The sequence below is a fragment of the Pavona decussata genome, unplaced genomic scaffold (assembly GCF_977016875.1).
Source record: "Pavona decussata unplaced genomic scaffold, jaPavDecu1.1 SCAFFOLD_77, whole genome shotgun sequence".
NCBI lineage: Eukaryota > Metazoa > Cnidaria > Anthozoa > Scleractinia > Agariciidae > Pavona > Pavona decussata.
Genome location: NW_028145495.1, coordinates 777,062 through 795,000, shown reverse-complemented (window position 1 = coordinate 795,000; position 17,939 = coordinate 777,062). Strand labels below are relative to the sequence as shown.

The following is a 17,939-nucleotide window of genomic DNA, read 5'->3' as shown; positions in this document are numbered from 1 at the left end:
GCTGATGGTCTGTCATGATCAACCATGAAGGCTTGCCGTGTTGCATGAACCTAAAACAAAATTACAGGAAAAATTATCATTGGACAGCAATGTTCTGAGTGAGTGAAACCAGTGGTGCTTGAACCAGGCTGGTTTTGAAGCCACTTTGATGAAAGTGATCTGACTCACATGGGGGAATACATGGGTGCAGTGTGTTAATATTTCTAAATTGAAGGGCCTGCTGGAAACCTTTAAAATTAAAATGATAAATATCCAAATTTATCCAGAAATGCTTCATGTGGTCCAGTTTTTAGGCTTAAGTCATAAGCTTATCAGTGAGCACTTGCTGGATATGCGATGACCATAGCCAACTTGGCGCTACTTGCCTAATGTCTATCCATCATGATCTCACATCCAATGCACGATCGTGGAACAACATAACTATGAAGAAAATAATAAGAAAAATAAACTCACCCTTCTTCTTGTAGACTCGACAGGCAAAGCAGATTGAGTTTCTCTCTCCATGCATTCTTCACTACAATACAACTTCTCCTCATTCACAAATTCCTCACTGTCTATTTCTTCTCCGCACGAGTGGCAGCTCAGTGCTGGAGCTGTTTCCTTGTACTTTAAACTCAAATCCCTCACTACCTCGTCTGACCTAAAAATCTCTTCATCTTCTTCTTCTAATTCTTCTTCTTCTTCTGATTTAAGTTCATCAACCATTCGGACCTCAGAAGGTTTTATTCTCAGGCACAGCTTTGGAAGTTTCCGTGGTGGTACAAACTCCTGAATAATTAGATCAGCAAGGAACTTTTAGTAGAAAGATCTGGAGCCGTTCTAAAATAAATTCAATGTTTTGGACTGCAGTAATGTTTGTTCTGACCTGTCACGGCTTGACAAACATGGTTCAAGTTATCGAGAATAAAATTATATAGAAAATGACCTCAAGGGAAAAAAAATTACTACAAGTTGGTGGGAGGTTTGAGTTATTGAGGGTTTAGGTTACTGAGGGTAAAATTATAGTAAATGTACATGTATGACGGAAATCCAGGGGAAATCGATTTTGGTTCAAGTTACCACGAGGTTCGAGTTATCGGGAGTCGACTGTACCAGATTTAAACAACTATTTTTCTTTCACACCATCAGTCACTTAAGAGGAGACGAGTGTTCAAAACACATTGCAAGAGTCAAATAAGACCTAAAAAGGAGATGCTATTCCAACTTGTGAGACAAAACAAACTGAATGTTATTGATTCAAGGAAAATGTTCTGAAAACCTTCTCTCATTTCCTACCCCTTCTTGCTGTCTTTTAAACCACATGGTAGGTGCCTGGTCAGCCCTTTTAAACCCCAGTATCAAAATGCAAATTTTCCTCACCTCTCTCCAAAATTTCATGTGGTACTAGTTTGGAGAATTTGTTTGAACATCGAGACAATTTACCTTTGGTGATCACTTGCTTTATTCTCGTGACTATCAGTGATCAGCATCAAATTTCTCCTTGTAATATCAATGCTTATTCAATCCCTGAGGTCATGTGAATTGAGGATATGATCACCCAAGGTGAGTTTTCTTGATATTTAAATAACTTCTCCCCAGTATGAGAATGGCGTATTAAATTATTCAGTGAGTGACACAGGAAACTCAGAAAAAAGAAATCCGAGTGCTCCTATCAGGAGTCGAAGTTAAGACCTTCCGATTACTAGTTTGGATGCTCTACCACTGAGCTACAGGAGACCAAATTTGGTGTGATTTGGGCTCAAGCTTTTAGCTGGAAGTTGAAAACTGGGCAACCTTGAGACTTGTGTTTGGTTAAGATTTTTTAATGGATTAAGTGAAATTCACTCAATTTTTTTCAAAAAGTGGGCATCCTGGACACTCCTTTTGACCAAAACCTTGAAAGTCACCACACAACAGAGGTTCAAAGTTGTATGAGGTGCATTTTTTGTTACTGAAATGCGTTGATGGAAGTGAAATATACAAAATTCATTCACCTGCACTGTGGATGAAAGGATGAACAAATGAGACCCTTTTTTCAGGCTTTCTTTTCTCAGCTGCTTATTAATAAGTTGCATTCATTAAAATGAGTTGGTTGTCAATGAACTTTAAATGGAACAGAACCCCCCCAAAAATAGTTCTAGCATGCATTCAAACGAATCTAGCTTCCTGGAAAACATGGTGTAAATCAAATTGCAGATCAACTGCTCACTTGGGGCGAGAAAGTTCACCTAACATAGATTCAAACCCTAAATAACTTTGGCTGTCAATCACAAAACTTTTCATATGCACGAAGGTAATGTTTTGCTTGAAGCTCAACTTAGTTTAGGAATAGCTACCATTTTTTAGCGATGGAGGTGAAAGATATGAAATTCATTTATTTGAACTGCGGATGAAAAAATTAACAAATTAGAGATCATAACAAATATGCAGGCAACTTGTTATTAATAAGCAGCTGCAAAAAGAAAGCTTTTCCTTTTGCAGCTGCTTACCGTACCTACACGACGGCGACAACTTCTCATTTATTAATACCTTTAGTGATGTTGTTCTTAAATGGAGTAATATTATATTGATTCATTGCGCAGAGCTGAATGCTTCACTTGTACAAATTATACATGTTTTCTCAAATAGCCAATTGACAAAAAATGAAAATCTAACAGCACCGAAAGAAAGAACAACTCAATAGCTTTTGAATGAATGGTGGGTGGCACTTGAGGATTTCATCCACAGACTCAAACACTGCAGCCCCCTTAAACAGCACAATACAACATTACCCAAGAAACGTTCTGCAGCTAATGACAGCTTTCAATCGAAATCATCATACTTGAGTTTCAACCACAGACTCAAAAGTCAGAAAGGCATCACATAGACTGATGGGTTAAAATACAAAGACTGGTGGTTGTATTGGTGGGAATAGTATTAAAATATTGAATACCAACAAAAAAAACTCGAAAACTCCTTGAGATTCACAGTCTTTGGTATAGTTTGCTCAAACCAAGTACTCGAAAAATTCAAGGCAAATTTGTAAATATGCAAATAAATGCAACAAAGTTCTGCTATTAAGATTAAAATTGCTTGTCAAAGATTTTCATGCTTAAGTTAAAATAGTTATGCTGTGAATAATTTATGAGCCCAGCTATAGGCTCCTTTACTGCTTCATTAATTTCCCTAAAATTTCTTTTGACACTGAATACTGTAGATAACAAAGCAAAATGGCTGTCATCTGCTGTAACTTGTCACCAACAAATATTTACATACATTTAGATAGGAGGATTAAAGACAAGGACAGTTAAATCCCTAGTTGCATTTTGCTTTAAGATTAGAATGAACAAACTTAACTTCTCGTGTAAACAGCAACCTTCAAATAATTATTTGAAACCGCGCTAATGAAAAGTTCACACACATTTTTTCTCTTACAACCGGGGCAATTTGAGGCCAATTCCCTATCCATCTGCAAATAATATCACTCATATATTCATAGAATTCCGCTCGGTCTTATCGATTTTCTAATAGTTCAAAATTCCATTTCGTTATCAGGTTCCCATGTTCCGAACTGCAAGACACCCCACAAACTGCAGCCAACGAAAGCAAGTATGCATTTTGCGCTGACACCGGTGATGCAATTAAAATTTCAGTCCTTTTAAAAACCGAAATTGTTCATTACAGCAAAAGAAAATTGGAAACATGCTCTCCAACGAGAAGTTATTAAAACTAAGGAATGACTCACCAACCGATGGACAAACTTAAGATCGACCTTAAAACTTTTTAAAATCTTACTTTTCTTTCGCTGTAGTCAGAGGGCGGAGAAGATGGAGCTAGCGTTACAAACGCAATAAGTGTAGAGTTTCTAAACTTTCGTTTATAACCAGACTGCTAGCAAAGAGACCATCAGCTGCGCATAGCAATGAGATCCCAATTATACAACAAAATTTACTGTGTTTTACAAAACTCGGGCAAATTAAGCCATTTTCGGCATTCTCCAGAATATTCCATTGCTTAAATTGGTGGCTACTTTGTAAGGATTTTTCACAGACCTTCGATTTATAATTTAAATATTTCAATTCTTTCTACACACACGAAAACAACTGCTAATGTTTACTTATTTAAAATGTAAGTTCTAATCGCCGACAGGAAAAAAATCCCCACTGATTTTCAACCATCACAAACAGTGAGAAAGAATTGCAGCAGAAAATTAAATCAATCTGTACTTTAAAATCTTTGCGGTGCGCGCAAAGTCGAAGACTTTTTTCCCGACGAAATAAACAATGGCCCAGGCGCAATTTCTTCGAGAAAGTACAAGTAGAAATAATTTACATATCTCTATAGCTCGCGAGTACTGAAAAGATATATTTTGTGAACCGTTCTTTTGCCTGCTCATCTGAGCGACTTAACAAGATGGTGTCGCTTCGTAAAACTATCAAACCGATCGAAGTTTAGCTCAGACAAAAACCCATTAAAAATATAAAATATTTCTTCGAAAAAACTTTTCGTAACACGGTTCGAATGAATGAAGAAAAAAATATGCAAATTACTTCGCGGTCTACAAAAAGTTTGAAAACCACGACAGAGTCATGCCAAATTTCTCCATCGCTGCGAAAACGGGCCCAAACGTCCGAAAACGGTATACGGCCAAAGTCGACAGTGTAAATTAAACCTGACCTAAGAAGTAAGGGATAACGAAATATAAGCCTGCTGCAGCAAGTTCCGAATCTATACAAGGAACGCTACAAGCGATACTCAACACGGGTATCAAGTTTCAATATATTTCGTGTATGCAAACCAAGAAATTATTTTTCAAACTTTTCAACAATACGAGGGGAAAATTTACGTCAACTAGGAACTCCTCGTTGAAAAAACTACGCTTGATTTAACGTTATACTTACTAATTCGGGGGATATTGCCTCTCTTTTCATTCCCGTGACAGCAGTTTCTTGTCCATCTTGCTGGTGTGCAAATTCCCTGCTCGCATCAGGAGTTCGCTCAGCTTCCATAGCTTGTCCACCGCCGAGAGAAATTTGCCCTTTGCCAGCTCTTTGAAAAAAATCGCTCAGCTTTCGCTGAAGTTCCTGTAAAAAATAGTTGTTTTCAAATGAGCGATCAGTCAGCTGAAGCGAAAGTTAAACTAACAATATTCGCGCGCGGCCACAGAAAGCCGAAATCTTCACAAGTCAAAATATAAATTTACGAAGACAGAAAATATTTGAGGACTCGACCAAACACCGCGTACAGATATATCCCAAACAACGCACTAACAAATCGCCGCCGCTCACAGAAATTTAACTGACTTCTATCTAGAGACAAACAATTGAACAGAGCGAAAAATTATTAAAAATTCTTAGTCGCGGCGTGATAAATTTTATCAAAAGCGCGCTTCACATAGATATTTAATTCCGACAAAATTACCCCAAATGATTCCAGTCTGAACTTCGCTGGTTCGAGCGGAAGGCAGCAACTTTTGCTCTCTCGCTCCTACAGCTGAAACTATTATGTGCACCAGTGAACAACAGCTAAACATTTACATGGATTTTACAGCTATTTAAATATATCATCAGACTGAAAGAATAAATTTAAAACTGCTTGAACTCGACAAAGAATAACAACAATCCGTAAATTTGACACAAGTTCATGTTACCGCGATCCGAAAAAGTTCCCGGTATTTCGGAGTTATTAGCGAGGCGGCTCTCGCCCATAAAGCACAGAATTCCCTTTCGCTTCTTCCTCCTGTTTTGTCCGTTCACATGCCATTAATTTGCATATGCGAAAAGTTTTTTTGTCACCGCGCGCTCGAGAAGTCAAGCTAACGATGAAAATGTTACCTGAACAGTTGATTGAAGATCCCCGGAAAACTCCAACACTGGAATTAAATCGAGCGTAAATTTCTTCCTCTGGAAGAGAAAAACAGTCCGACTGCTGTATCTGGGAGGAATTGCCCTCGATCGCGAAGTTTTACGGCTTGTTTTTCAGCTACTTAGCCCCATGTTCACTATTCATTTGGCAAAACTATAGAGGGAAAAGTTCACAAACAAAACTTGCCCAAGATGCACCGCGCGCCTCGGGTAGCACCCTTGGGTTAATTTTGGATTAAACATTAATTGCTCGGAAAACGAAAACTTTGACTTTTATTATCTCGAAAGCAGATCTTGCAGAATATTTCCATCGAAAGCTGATATTTTCTGGAAGTCAAGCATGCACGGACGGTGAAACATTTAAGTGAACATGAGTTAAATAGCGAGCGATTGTGCGTCTGAAAGCGAAATTTGTTCATTTTGAATTTTTAATTCATTCGAACAATATACAAGTTGAAAACACTTGTCACGGATTCAAAGTGGTTCGAAATTAGAGTAATACGTTAGAAAACGTTCCCAGTTCCACGGATTAGTCTAACATACCTATGAGACTAAAAATGCAATGTACTTGAAGCAATGTTTAAGTTTGCCAAGTTGGAATTCTCATTTTTTTAAGCCAAATCCTCCAAATTTTCATTCGAATCAAAAACATTTCATTTGAATTTTAGATAAGCACGGGAAAAGTGTTTTAATGAAATCAACAGCGAAAAGTAATTTACTTTGGTTTCGGGAAACATTAAGCCCTACTTATCAAATTTTCAAGCCACGGGGGTCTAGAGTCGTAAACATTTTCGACCCGAAGAGATCCTTTCTCGAGAATTCTCGCTTCCCGTCATTTTAGGTAAATATAATTAAACACGGCTTGATGTGCCAAGAAGAAGCTGTCAAGTTCTATTTCTGAGGATGAAATCATATCCTTTAGTGCAGATATTTCGCTTTGAAAACTTTTTTTCATCGAAAAGAACGCTGGAGAAGTTTGTACGAAATTTCGCTTTTTCGCAGTGAAATAAAGATCGGACATGTTTCTTCCTCGATAACTAACTATTCGTGCGAGTGCCACAAGCAAATTGACACTTTCATGATCGGAGAAGCAAAATTTGTTAAGTCATTAAATCCCCTTACAAAAAGAAAGGTTAGAAGCCGCAGAAAAGGGAAGAAAAAGAAAAAAACGCCCAGTAAAGAGATTTGAAAAAATATACAAAACTACCAAAGATTGTCAAATTTCAACTTGGGTGGTGGGTAACAATGAACGCTGCCGCCAGATGAAAACTGACTACTCTGACAGTAGTTTTTACATGAATAGTCATACTTCAGAGTGTGTTCCATAAACTTAAACTTTAACACATGATTTCTGGTTGACTCATTTGAAAGCCTCGGGCAATTTTGAAGCGGTTATCTTCAAGGACGACTTCCGATCATTTTTCTTGCAAGAGTGCGCAATGTAAAATAACGACAATATCGAAAAGAACATTTGCATTTAAATTTTGTCGAACTTTGACGAAAGAAAACCTGTAATAACTACGCAAAACTCCCAACATAATAAAGATAACAATACAAGCACCAAACCCAAAATGTAAATTCACCGCTGCGTTCGAACAAAAAAGTGTTATAGTTAATTAAGCGCTGTTTTGTTAAGTAACGCTCTCGAACTTTTGACATGCAAAAAGTCCTCGTTTGCCAGGATAAGGAAGAAACAACAAAAGGCAAACACCTTGAACAATAGTTGAAACACTCTCGCTAATCACCAGACGTGACCGCTGGTTCGCTGTCAAAATCTCTTTACTTCTTTAAAACAAAGGTAATGTGACAGGTTATGTCTTCAATGGAGATCCTAAACATCTAAGCAAAACTTAGTTCTCAGTTTAACTGCGAAAAAAAGCGGATGAAATTTTAATCAGAGATTTTAATCAGTGCTCAGCAGAAGGAATCCATTTTTTTTTTCAACACCTTTTCGAGAAGTCTTGTCCGACACTACAACCATAACAACTCGAGCTGTCAAGTGTAAACAGGTGACGCTGAATGGCTTTCTCAATCTCAATCTGCAGAAATATCGCAGTGATCACATCAGGTTTTGCAGCAAACCAACGTTTGAAGACTCTGGGACGAGTTGCATAAAACTTAACGGCAGGCGTAAATGCTATCGTCAGACGTTAAATTACTGAATGTGACTGGGATGAAGGTCTGGCGTTAGCAGTTACGTCCGACGTTAAATTTTATGCAACTCACCCCTGGTCTTGTTAGCTTAGGTATACTTCGATTTCCCAAAATGGCAAACCAGCAAACCAGCTGTATTTTATCCAAAATGTACCAGGGATAAAATTTAGTCCCTAAAACAGAATTTTTCGTAAAAATGGGGATGTCACACGAGTGCGGGAACTGTCGCTGAAACGTCCCCTCGTGTGTCCAGACCATACTATATGACTGAGACAACTTTGTAACTGGGTCAAAAACTCTTGTAAAGCTTGCTAAGTGCTCTAGCATGCATTTAGCAGCCAATCAAGAATGCAAAAACAAGCCAACGCGATACTGGCTACTTAGTGAGACACTAACAGCCTAAGGTACTTTTTTATTAGGTTCACGCTTCCTGCTTAGCAACGGGTGCATCTTCTGATTGGATACTGGGGACCTTAGCAACCACGACAAAAAACTTCAGCAACTTCCTGGTTTATCAGGTATTCCAACTCGTTATAATTGTACAACGTGACCGAAGTGTCCAACAACTGAATTGGTAGGAAGCGAGGCCTTCAAGTTGGGAAAGAGAAAGAAAAATTCACCGTCGTGCGCTCACGTTCTACAAGGAACTTCGAGCTTGGTCATTTCACGATGTTCACAAGTTACAACCAACAGGAAAGAAGTGTACCAATATCTAAAACGCACAAACTTTCACAACTGTGTTCACAAATGCCTGGAACACGCCAAGTTTTGCACATCAACACGAGCTTGCAAGGTTCATTTTGTCGTGTGAAGTTTAGGTTGCGTTTGATTGACCCTATTCTGGAATAAGAATAAGCGGAATACAGTAATAGCCCGCATATAAGAACCTGGGTTTTAAGAACCTGTTAGGCTAAAATTTTCATTTTAAGCCCCCTCCACATAAGAACCTATTTAGGCTAAAATTTTAAGTTAAGTTCTTATCAGTGGGGTTACTGTGAAAGTGTGTAGGTAGAAACTGCTGAATTAAGATCATCATCTATTTAAAAGTAACTTGACATAACTTTTTTTCTTTCAAGCTTAAGTACCATGTTGTATGTCTATTGTGTTTGCCATTATACTGTATTATGAGATGATATTTATAACATATAAAGTATGTTCAGATGAAATTCATATGAAAATATAAGAACCTATTTTAAGAACCTTGGTAGCCGGCTAAATTTGCTTTAAGTACCATTTATATAAGAACCTATTTAGGCTAAATTGGAAAATTCAGGTTCTTATACGTGGGCTATTACGGTAGCTTTTAAATTTCTCTTTTTAAGAAATTTGGGCGGCCAATTCTGCAAACTATCCCTGACACCGGAGAATCTTTTAAAGAACCGTCTCGTACTCCAGTAACTCCTAAAACCTTTTAATTTCTTGTCATCGTTGTATGTGTTCCTATTCCGGAATAGGGTCAATCGAAAGCACCCTAAGTCGAATATAGAATGCTATGTGTAAATGACCCCGCGCCATATCGAACTAGCAACAGTACACGCGCGTGAAGGTAACGAGCGCGTCACGTCTCGCGCGTCGCGCCACGCTGTTGTTAATTTGCTACATGCACTGACTTTTTTAACAGAAACACCAGTGATTCACTGGAAGGAGAGCAAACTAATCAAAGGGCAGATATAATGGTAAGCAGTCTGGAAATAAGTGTAACGTGCAATTGTATATGAACATTCCGTAGCCTCTCCCTACACAGAAATCCTCAAAATTTTATAACAAAAATTCTTTTAAATCAGCACTCTTAATCCCCACAGAATCAGTAAATGTTTTCATTCAACTAACTAATTTAATCTTGTTTTCATGTTAACATGCTTCCGCCAATAGCATACATGCAAGGACGTCGGTTTTCTGTGTGGAAACCACTTATTATGTATGAAAATCTCTAAATCAGTTAAAACAATTATAAGTCTAGAAGTTTAATAAGAAAAATATTGATTTGACGTTTTTTTTTTTTTATCGATGCCATTATTCTCCCATGAAATCGCAGTTTCAAACAGAAAGATTATCAGTATTCTGCTGTATTGGCATTGTGAAATCTGAAAAAAGACCGTACACTTAGATTTCCGGATAAAAATAAAAATAATAGAAATACATATAAACGATTGCTAACTTGATCGATCTGTTAGGTTATCTATTTTTGTTTTAACTGCTCCAGATAATCAATTCCATTGGTGTTTTCCAACCATTACAGAACTATATCAACTGATTCATCTAAAACCGGCATCTGTTGGCATTTTTTTTCGGAGCAGATAAAACTGGAAAATTACTGATAGTCTAGCAATAGACAGAAGAAGCTGTAAAAAACAAATAAATACAGAGATAGATTTTTATAGCATAAATAGTTGAGCTACTTAAAGTTACTAACGTAAACTTTGCAACGTTTTTCGTTATGTTATATTTGGCCATATTTTGTTTTCGTCGGCCTTGAGCTATTGACGAAGGAAGACTTGTGGCAACTCTATTAAAGGGGAAGTATCATGTTTTTTTTTTGTAAATCTTTTGTTAAAAATGATGAAATTAGACCTTCAATCAGCCGCCAAATCATTGTAGAATGACGAGAGGAAAGAAATTAACTCAATTCTTGAAAGGAACAACTCGTGATCTGTTCTAGCGCATTTTGAAAACAAAAATGCGAGAACTTGAAAAAATTAAGCCTAAAATTTTTTAGTCGAGTTTCAATCCATACCGGCCTACTTTGTCTCTGGCCAGGGGCACTAATCGACAGTTTTGTTGCACTGGGGTGATAATTTATAACAAACTTGACAATTATTTCGTTGTTTCTGCTGACAGACAAACATTTTTGGGTTTTGAAATGACAGCAAATTTGCGTGATACTTTCCCTTTAACAACTAGATTCTTCCTAAATCCCAAGATTACTAGAAGGCTTCCTTAAGTTTTTTTTGTTTTGTTTTGTTTTGTTTTGTTTTCTTAGTTGAACAAACTAAAAAAACCGAAAGGCGACAGATGCTTGTCCAATCCTATAAATATTCCAAACAAAAAAAGAGCAGTAACGCCTTTATTTGCGGAGGTTATCATATTTATGCGCTTAAAACATTAGGGCAAACAAACTGTCTAAAATTAGAAAAACTGAGTTCAAAATCGGATGAAAATCTAAAAGTGAAATGCATTCAAGGATTTGCCCATCCATCATTCCCCGGGTGTTTTATTTTGTTATTTGTTTATTTTTTTTTCCTTTTTAAAAAAATGTTTTGAGCCTGCCAAAGAAATGTGATGTTTTTTTTTTAAGCGTGGAGAATTGAAAAATAATGCATCTATCATATTTTTTGGCAGTTACAAGGAATGCGAACGGGAAAATGGAGAGACAATCATAGAATGTACCTCCTTTTCTGACGAAGGTCTCTTTATGTCTAAAGTTTTTTCATTTCCCCGCTATTTCAGTATAAAGATTGTTACGAACAATCAAATATTCTGATTCACAAGTTACATGTTCCCTCAGGCAAAACCATTCCCAGAAACGCGAGATAACCCTCGGCCATTTGTGCAATCAAACAACCATTTGTGATCATTTGCTTCATTAGAATATGAACGACGATTTTAGTACAGTGTCATAATTATATAGATCAAATGATGAGCTTGACACATCAAACAAGAACGCTCTGTAAAAACGAAAAACGAATAGGAACTATGTTAACTTATTGCTCTATCTGAGCGAAACGTTTTGTACAGTCAAGTAGGCCAGAAGTGTGAGTCAAACACGATAAGATACAAAACATTAACCCATTAACCCATTATATCCTGTTTATAATGTGACAGTGGACAAAAAACATGCTTCCTTTTGGTAGTTTTAGCAGGTTTTTAACAAGAGAAATGACAGTTGAATTAAAGGTTAAGGTGCGCACGTCCGCATAGGGCTATTTTTTTTAACAGTAAATGTGGGGGGAAAAACGGAACTTACGAAACTGTCCGCTTTGACTGTATGGTATTTTACCAGCCAAAAGATCAAGATGCTCTCTTGGTATCACTCAAGATGAGTAGCAGAAGGTAGAAAGGACAGAAATAAACTAAGAACTAAAGAACTAAAAAAGGGAACAGGCTTTTGGTCTGCGCGTGTCTAAAGTGAGACAACACTAAGGAGACTATTTTTAAATCTTATTCTACTGGCGAGACTAATCCATAAACAGCTTTACTTAAAGTAAAAGTCGTTTATCAACGCTTAACAAAAGGTAAACGAAGCAAGCCAGCTGATTTACAAACAAACAAAGGCCAAGTCCACGTGCGAAGAGTACATGGCACGCTCAACGCGCGGGGCACGCTTGCACGAGCAGCCAAAATCGCCTGTCAACCGTGATAATTTTGTCGAAAAATTAGGGCAAGGAAATTTCTTGCGATTCTTTTCGGTGGCTAGGGTTGTGACGCGATTTTCTGATTTTCTGTTTCGCTGTGCAGTGCGAACCATTTTAAAGCCACGCGAGAGAGTCTCGCGCGGCGTGCAGCTAGTATGAACGCGAGCAAAGGCGCTCTCCCGGCGATTAGATTTCACCACTTTCACAAAACATCTCAAAACATTCCCAACCTACAATTTAACATGCAATGAGAAGAAAATAATCCAGAAGAATTCCAGTTACCTTATTTCGCATGACATATCAGTCACTCTCTGTTAATGATCGAGGTTTAACCTCACACACAGCTGACTGGATTTCAAAGCTTGACTTGCATTCTCTAGCGAGTGCCCGGCAGCTGCTTCCGAGTGGTTTGGCTTGATCTCCGCACTTCCCTTTAAACAACAAGTTTCCATTTCTGTAACAACATTTATCAGGCTTCTAGCCGGTACTCCAATCGGCTCGCTAAAATAACAGATGGTTCTAGAAAAAGAAAAAGAGATTTTTCCAGGTGTCAATAACGAACTAGACACAAATATTTTAAAACAAGCAAAACGGATAACCGTGCGCACTGATAAAAAATTGCCAGTAATCTCATGGCATACTTCACTGAAGAAACCAACGGCGTTATGCCAACAGAGCACTTTTAACGACCAATATTTAAGTACAACTACTGCCTCAGTACCAGTACAGTTACGGTATATCAGTTTGGTTAATCTACACTCAAAGTGACATCTGCCAAGTTCATCTCAGTCCACAACCAGAGCGAAAAGTATTCAGAGCAGTTTATTTGCGCGTTATGTGGTCCTTTGCACTCAAAAGTACCGCAGTATTTGTGTTGTATGGTTCCGTCGCATTCAAAACGTTTTGCTCTCAAAAAGACTACTGGACGGTTTGTCGGCCATTTTGTTGTTGATGTTGTTTAAATTCAAGTTTCACCGTCACAATGGGACCGATTTAGGCCGTACGACTTGCTGTATGCGATATGTTGACGGCATGCCTACGATACGAATTGTTTCGTGTAAATTAAACCTGTCGCGCACGACACAAAAAGTCGTAGGAGTTTGAGACATCCTTTAAAATTCTACGAAAATCCGTTGGCGTTCCGAGGCAAGGTTGAATGACAATAGTTGCACACAACTTTTATATAATACGATACGCACCTTAACACAACTAGCTCTTCATAATGACCGTTTTTTATTCACCATTGCAGTTAAAAACTGAATTACAGGGATAAAATACAAGCTTAGAAAATTAACACTACTATAATAATACTATAATTACATACACTACCATAGAGCGGTTTCTTGGTGCCGTAAACCCAAAAACCAAAGAAGTTACCCTGGCCACTCACAACAGATGTAAACAACACAACGAGCCAATCCGAATTCGAAGCAATTACAGGTAACTGGCGCCAAGCGCGGGAAAACGCGTGCGGCGGAAACACGATTGGTTTTGGTTTGTATTCCCATTGTTTGAGAAAGTGGCGCGAGTTTTGTTAACCAATCAGAGAGCGTAGTAATGCAAAACCAAAGCAAACGAGAAATTACTTTCGGTACTAAATTGAAAACCGCTCTACTATTATGTAATTTTTGGATGTATTTAGTGCATAAATGATTCCTCCTCGTTGCAAGGCTTGTGCGCAGGGCAAAACTAAGGGTGTCCGCATAGCCAAGGCGTTTGGTTAAAAATAATTTTTATCACAAGCAATAACCAAAGATAAGGGAGTATGTTCAATGTTGATCCCAGGTTCTCTCTCCTTTGCAAAGTTGGTGAAGACGTCACCCACCCTTGCAAAATCTGCGGGGAATGCCAGATAAGCGCCCCAAGATCCATTCATTCAATCGACATTGTCCCATACAATCGTGACTCCAATCAGTATTAGGAGTGCGCTCTTTCTACGAAAGCAACAATGCCTGGACAAAATTCCAGAAATTGGCAAGCTCCTCAATGATAAAAATAATCAGTCTCTCACATCAGAACAGTAAACAACTTTTTAATTTTCACTCAGTTGGTAGGGGGCAGGGGGGGGGCTGCCTTAAATCTCAAAGAAAATAAGCCATTTTTATAAGCCAACTTTTGTGAAATCTTAAGACATTTTTTCTCTGTGCTCCCCCTTTTACACAATAGGCTGTTCTGAGGCAGGGTGGGTGGGTAAAATTTTAAGACTTTAAAAACTGCAAATGCCGTGAAAGAAGGTCCTGCTTGCTTGTACGTTGGATCTCACAGGAGATCTTGAAAAATAGACGATGAGAAGTCCAAAGACTACTGCAAAAATTTGAAGGCCAGTAGAGGGGGGCATGCATAGGTGGAGCCCCAGAGAGGGGGGAATATTTTCATGGCCCTAGAATACTGAAAAATGAAAAAAACACCAGTATCAACAATAAAAACCCCCTTAATTACTTAACATGAAACTGCCACCAATTTTTCTTCATCAGAGATGGGGATGTGGGTCATCTGCAACATGTGATCTGGCCATATGGAAAAAGAACACGGCTGTACATTTAACCACAAAAATTATATCTTGCGAACCTTACCCAGCCAATAGGCACAGAGAAAGCCAACATTTTTTGGCAAAATTCATCCCTGCACTAACATTGTGTATGCTAGGTTTGAAGTTTTAAGAACCTTTCTGTATATTTTTAAGAGTGTTTTTAGTGTTTTCATACATTAAGAATTATGGTTAAATGTACCAGTTGCCATCTTTCCCGGTATGGTGGATTCTGAGTGGGGGTTGGGAGCGGAAGGACAGGTACATAAAAATAATTTTGATAGATAAAATTCCACTAGGTCTGTCTCCCGTATAAGAAAAGATGAATGCCCTCCAAAGTTCTGGATACACTACAGTGACTACACAACTAGTCAAATTTCCAAACCCCTTGTTCAGCTGTGTTAGTCAGTTGTTCAAAAGCCAGTTAACGCTAACCCAAGATGAAACCTTACCTGAGGTTTTCATGTCACTCGTTAAAATGATTTTGAATGCAAATTTTAAGCCAATGGTAAAGAAATGTCTAAGTCAAAACTGAGGGACAAAAATATTTCGGAAGAATCTTTTTTGATTAGTCATTTTAACATGAATCAGAGTTCACCTCAATCCAGGATTAGCTTAATCAGGCTTTGAACAACTCAACCCAATAGAGAAGGAGTCTGTAAAGTCTCTATATTACGTGTGCTAAACTAAAGCATGCACAATAAAGGCTGAAAGTCAGTCATATTGGAGGGTTTTATGTAACAGTAATGCAAGTGTCTTTCCTGCCTTCAGTTGATAAAATAAGCTCTATTTTAGAACAGCTGGGACTGATTATCACATACCCTGCAATGGACTAGCATCCCATCCAGGGGGGAATAGCAATACTCCTAGTTGCTTCATGCTAGTGAATCCCTTTTTTTTTTGGCGTCACTTGTTTGTTAACTACTTATTTAACTTTTATTTTAGTCAATTCAGTTGTAAACACCAAATGTATTTGTATTTAGTTTCGTATAAACATACCTACCCGCCTCGACTAGCTTCAGCTATTTGCGGGTAGGTATATAAGCACCTTGTAACTGTCTATTTTTAATAAAGTGTTGTTGTGTTGTTGTTGTGCTACAGAAACCGGGCTAAGCTCTGGTCGTGAGGGCCACTTAGGCTCTTGTGCGACTTTACCTTTTACCTTTACTGGTTATCTCACAATTAGCTCTCACGCCTGTATTTATTTTTTTGAACTATAGGATTTGATGCAAAGAATTAGCCTATTAATTTTTGCTTAGAGGGAACCAACTCAAGCAAAGCATTACGGGATATAAACAATCATAAATACATACACAGTAAAGGGAGGGGTAGCCTTGGCTAGGGGAGGGGGGGGGGGAGTTAATTGCGATGCATGTGAATAATAAAGGTGAGGAGCAGAAAAACAAGAAGAGTTGTTTGCATCAATGCAATATTTTCTTTGTGCTGCTGCCCACTTTATGTAAATGCTTTTCTGGGCCTTTCACTCAGGTACAATACAAGAGAATTTATTTTTGGTGGGTTGGTTGTGCCCATTGTGCTGGCTGGCAGGTTTGTGACAAATACATAGTTTCACAGCCTAAATTAGGGTCTAGTCACTGCCCCCCACCCCTCCCATCCACTCTCTTCCTACTTTCTTTCACTAGATCCATCCTCAGTTTCCAGCTCGGTTACTGAGATCTCGGTCGGAAAAACCAAGATCTCGGTAACCGGGCCAGCCCGCCTCCTCATATGAACACATCGAAATTTTTGTAAAGAAAAGAGGAGAGATCTCGGAAACCGAGCCAGCCCGGTCGACCAGGCTCATATGAAGAGGTCGTTACTGTTGTATATCAGTTCCGTGTATATAAAGTACAAATTAAACATCGACGTTTCGGCATTACAACATTTGACTCTAGGACTTGCTAAAATAGTTCTAATTTAGATGACTGTTTGAGATCGATCAACTTTCATTAAAGTGTTGACTTCTACGTACAGTACATCAGTCTTTGAGTGGTCACTTTAAAGAGCTTTTGTATACAAACAAACCAAAAAAACCTCTTGGTAATTACCAAAAGTGGTCGCGGTCGCTTACGGGAGCTTTTAATTAGAGGAGTTTGGGTGAAAGTTAAAACAGGGTATCATAGTGTTGGTCGAAACTAGAGTTGGTCGCCTAAAGAGCGGTCGCTAGAAGAGCTCCGAGTGTACACTTATCACTATATCTTGCCTATTTTGTACACAAAAAGATTCACTTTTAAGTTCTTTAAATAAAACAGATGTGCAAAAATGACAGAAAAATCATCTCCTACCTGGGTATTATAAACGGTGCCGATGTCACCAGCTTAATTAAAGAGATCTCCACTTAATTTCTCGATGTAGACGTGATTTGTTGTGATTCACATGGCAGACACGGACGAAAAAAGGCCACTTCATTTCGCTCAAAACAATTGATACGCTTACTCTGCGAAGTAGAAGACTATTCCTCGACCAAACTGTAGAAAAGCAGGTATATTCTAAAGGGGAAGGGAAATAAACATTGCAGACATTACAGGATGGGAATTCTCGACGGAAACTCAACACTAAAACTCTCGAACTGCTGCTACTTGAATCTGCCGCCATTTTGTACGCAAAGCTAGTTACCAGTCCAGTTACACTGGGGCAGGCAGCGCAGAGGCGCGCCAGATCGATGGGAAATATCATGATATTCACTAAATTTAAACTTTGAACACTGTGTTAATTAATTTCTCAATCGCTAATTTAAAGAAATATTAATAGTGATTCTAAGACGAAAGGTTGAACCAAAATAGAGTACAACCGGCGATTTTTAACGTCCGCCAGACGTTTTCAAATTTGAATTCCTCATATTGGTCATCTACCGGCGAAAATATCCTTGGATAGTGTCTTTGCATGCTGATAGCCTTTTAATGGAATTTTATCATTATATCTTGGCTGCTATCAACCGTTTTAAACGCGTTTCAAACGCGTTTTGTACGCCTTACAAATGCGTTTTGAACACGTTTCGAACGCGTTTTAAACGCATTATGAACGCGTTTTAATTGCATTTTGAACGCGTTTCAAACGCATTTCAAACGCGTTTTTAACACGTTT

At 38.3% G+C, this 17,939-nt stretch overlaps 1 protein-coding gene across 6 annotated transcripts in view; it reads right to left on the bottom strand.

Moving 5' to 3' along the window:
* The window catches only part of LOC146476413 (uncharacterized), a 43,473-nt gene extending 26,024 nt beyond the window's left edge, over positions 1-17,449 (bottom strand). For 3 of the 6 annotated variants that reach the window (XM_085114602.1, XM_085114603.1, XM_085114607.1), the window contains exons 1-6: positions 17,141-17,449; positions 12,667-12,847; positions 5,793-5,861; positions 4,860-5,042; positions 454-768; positions 1-50 (exon numbers count right to left, since the gene is read on the bottom strand). The exon at positions 1-50 is cut by the window's left edge and continues 50 nt beyond it. In XM_085114602.1, coding sequence (XP_084970728.1) covers positions 1-50; positions 454-768; positions 4,860-5,042; positions 5,793-5,861; positions 12,667-12,780 — 731 coding nt within the window. In that variant the 5' untranslated portion in view covers positions 12,781-12,847; positions 17,141-17,449. Of the gene's footprint in view, positions 51-453; positions 769-4,859; positions 5,043-5,379; positions 5,722-5,792; positions 5,862-12,610; positions 12,848-17,140 lie in introns of those variants that run through there. The other 3 variants (XM_085114604.1, XM_085114605.1, XM_085114606.1) reach the window with 3 other exon arrangements.
* Between the last annotated feature and the right edge of the window lie 490 nt (positions 17,450-17,939).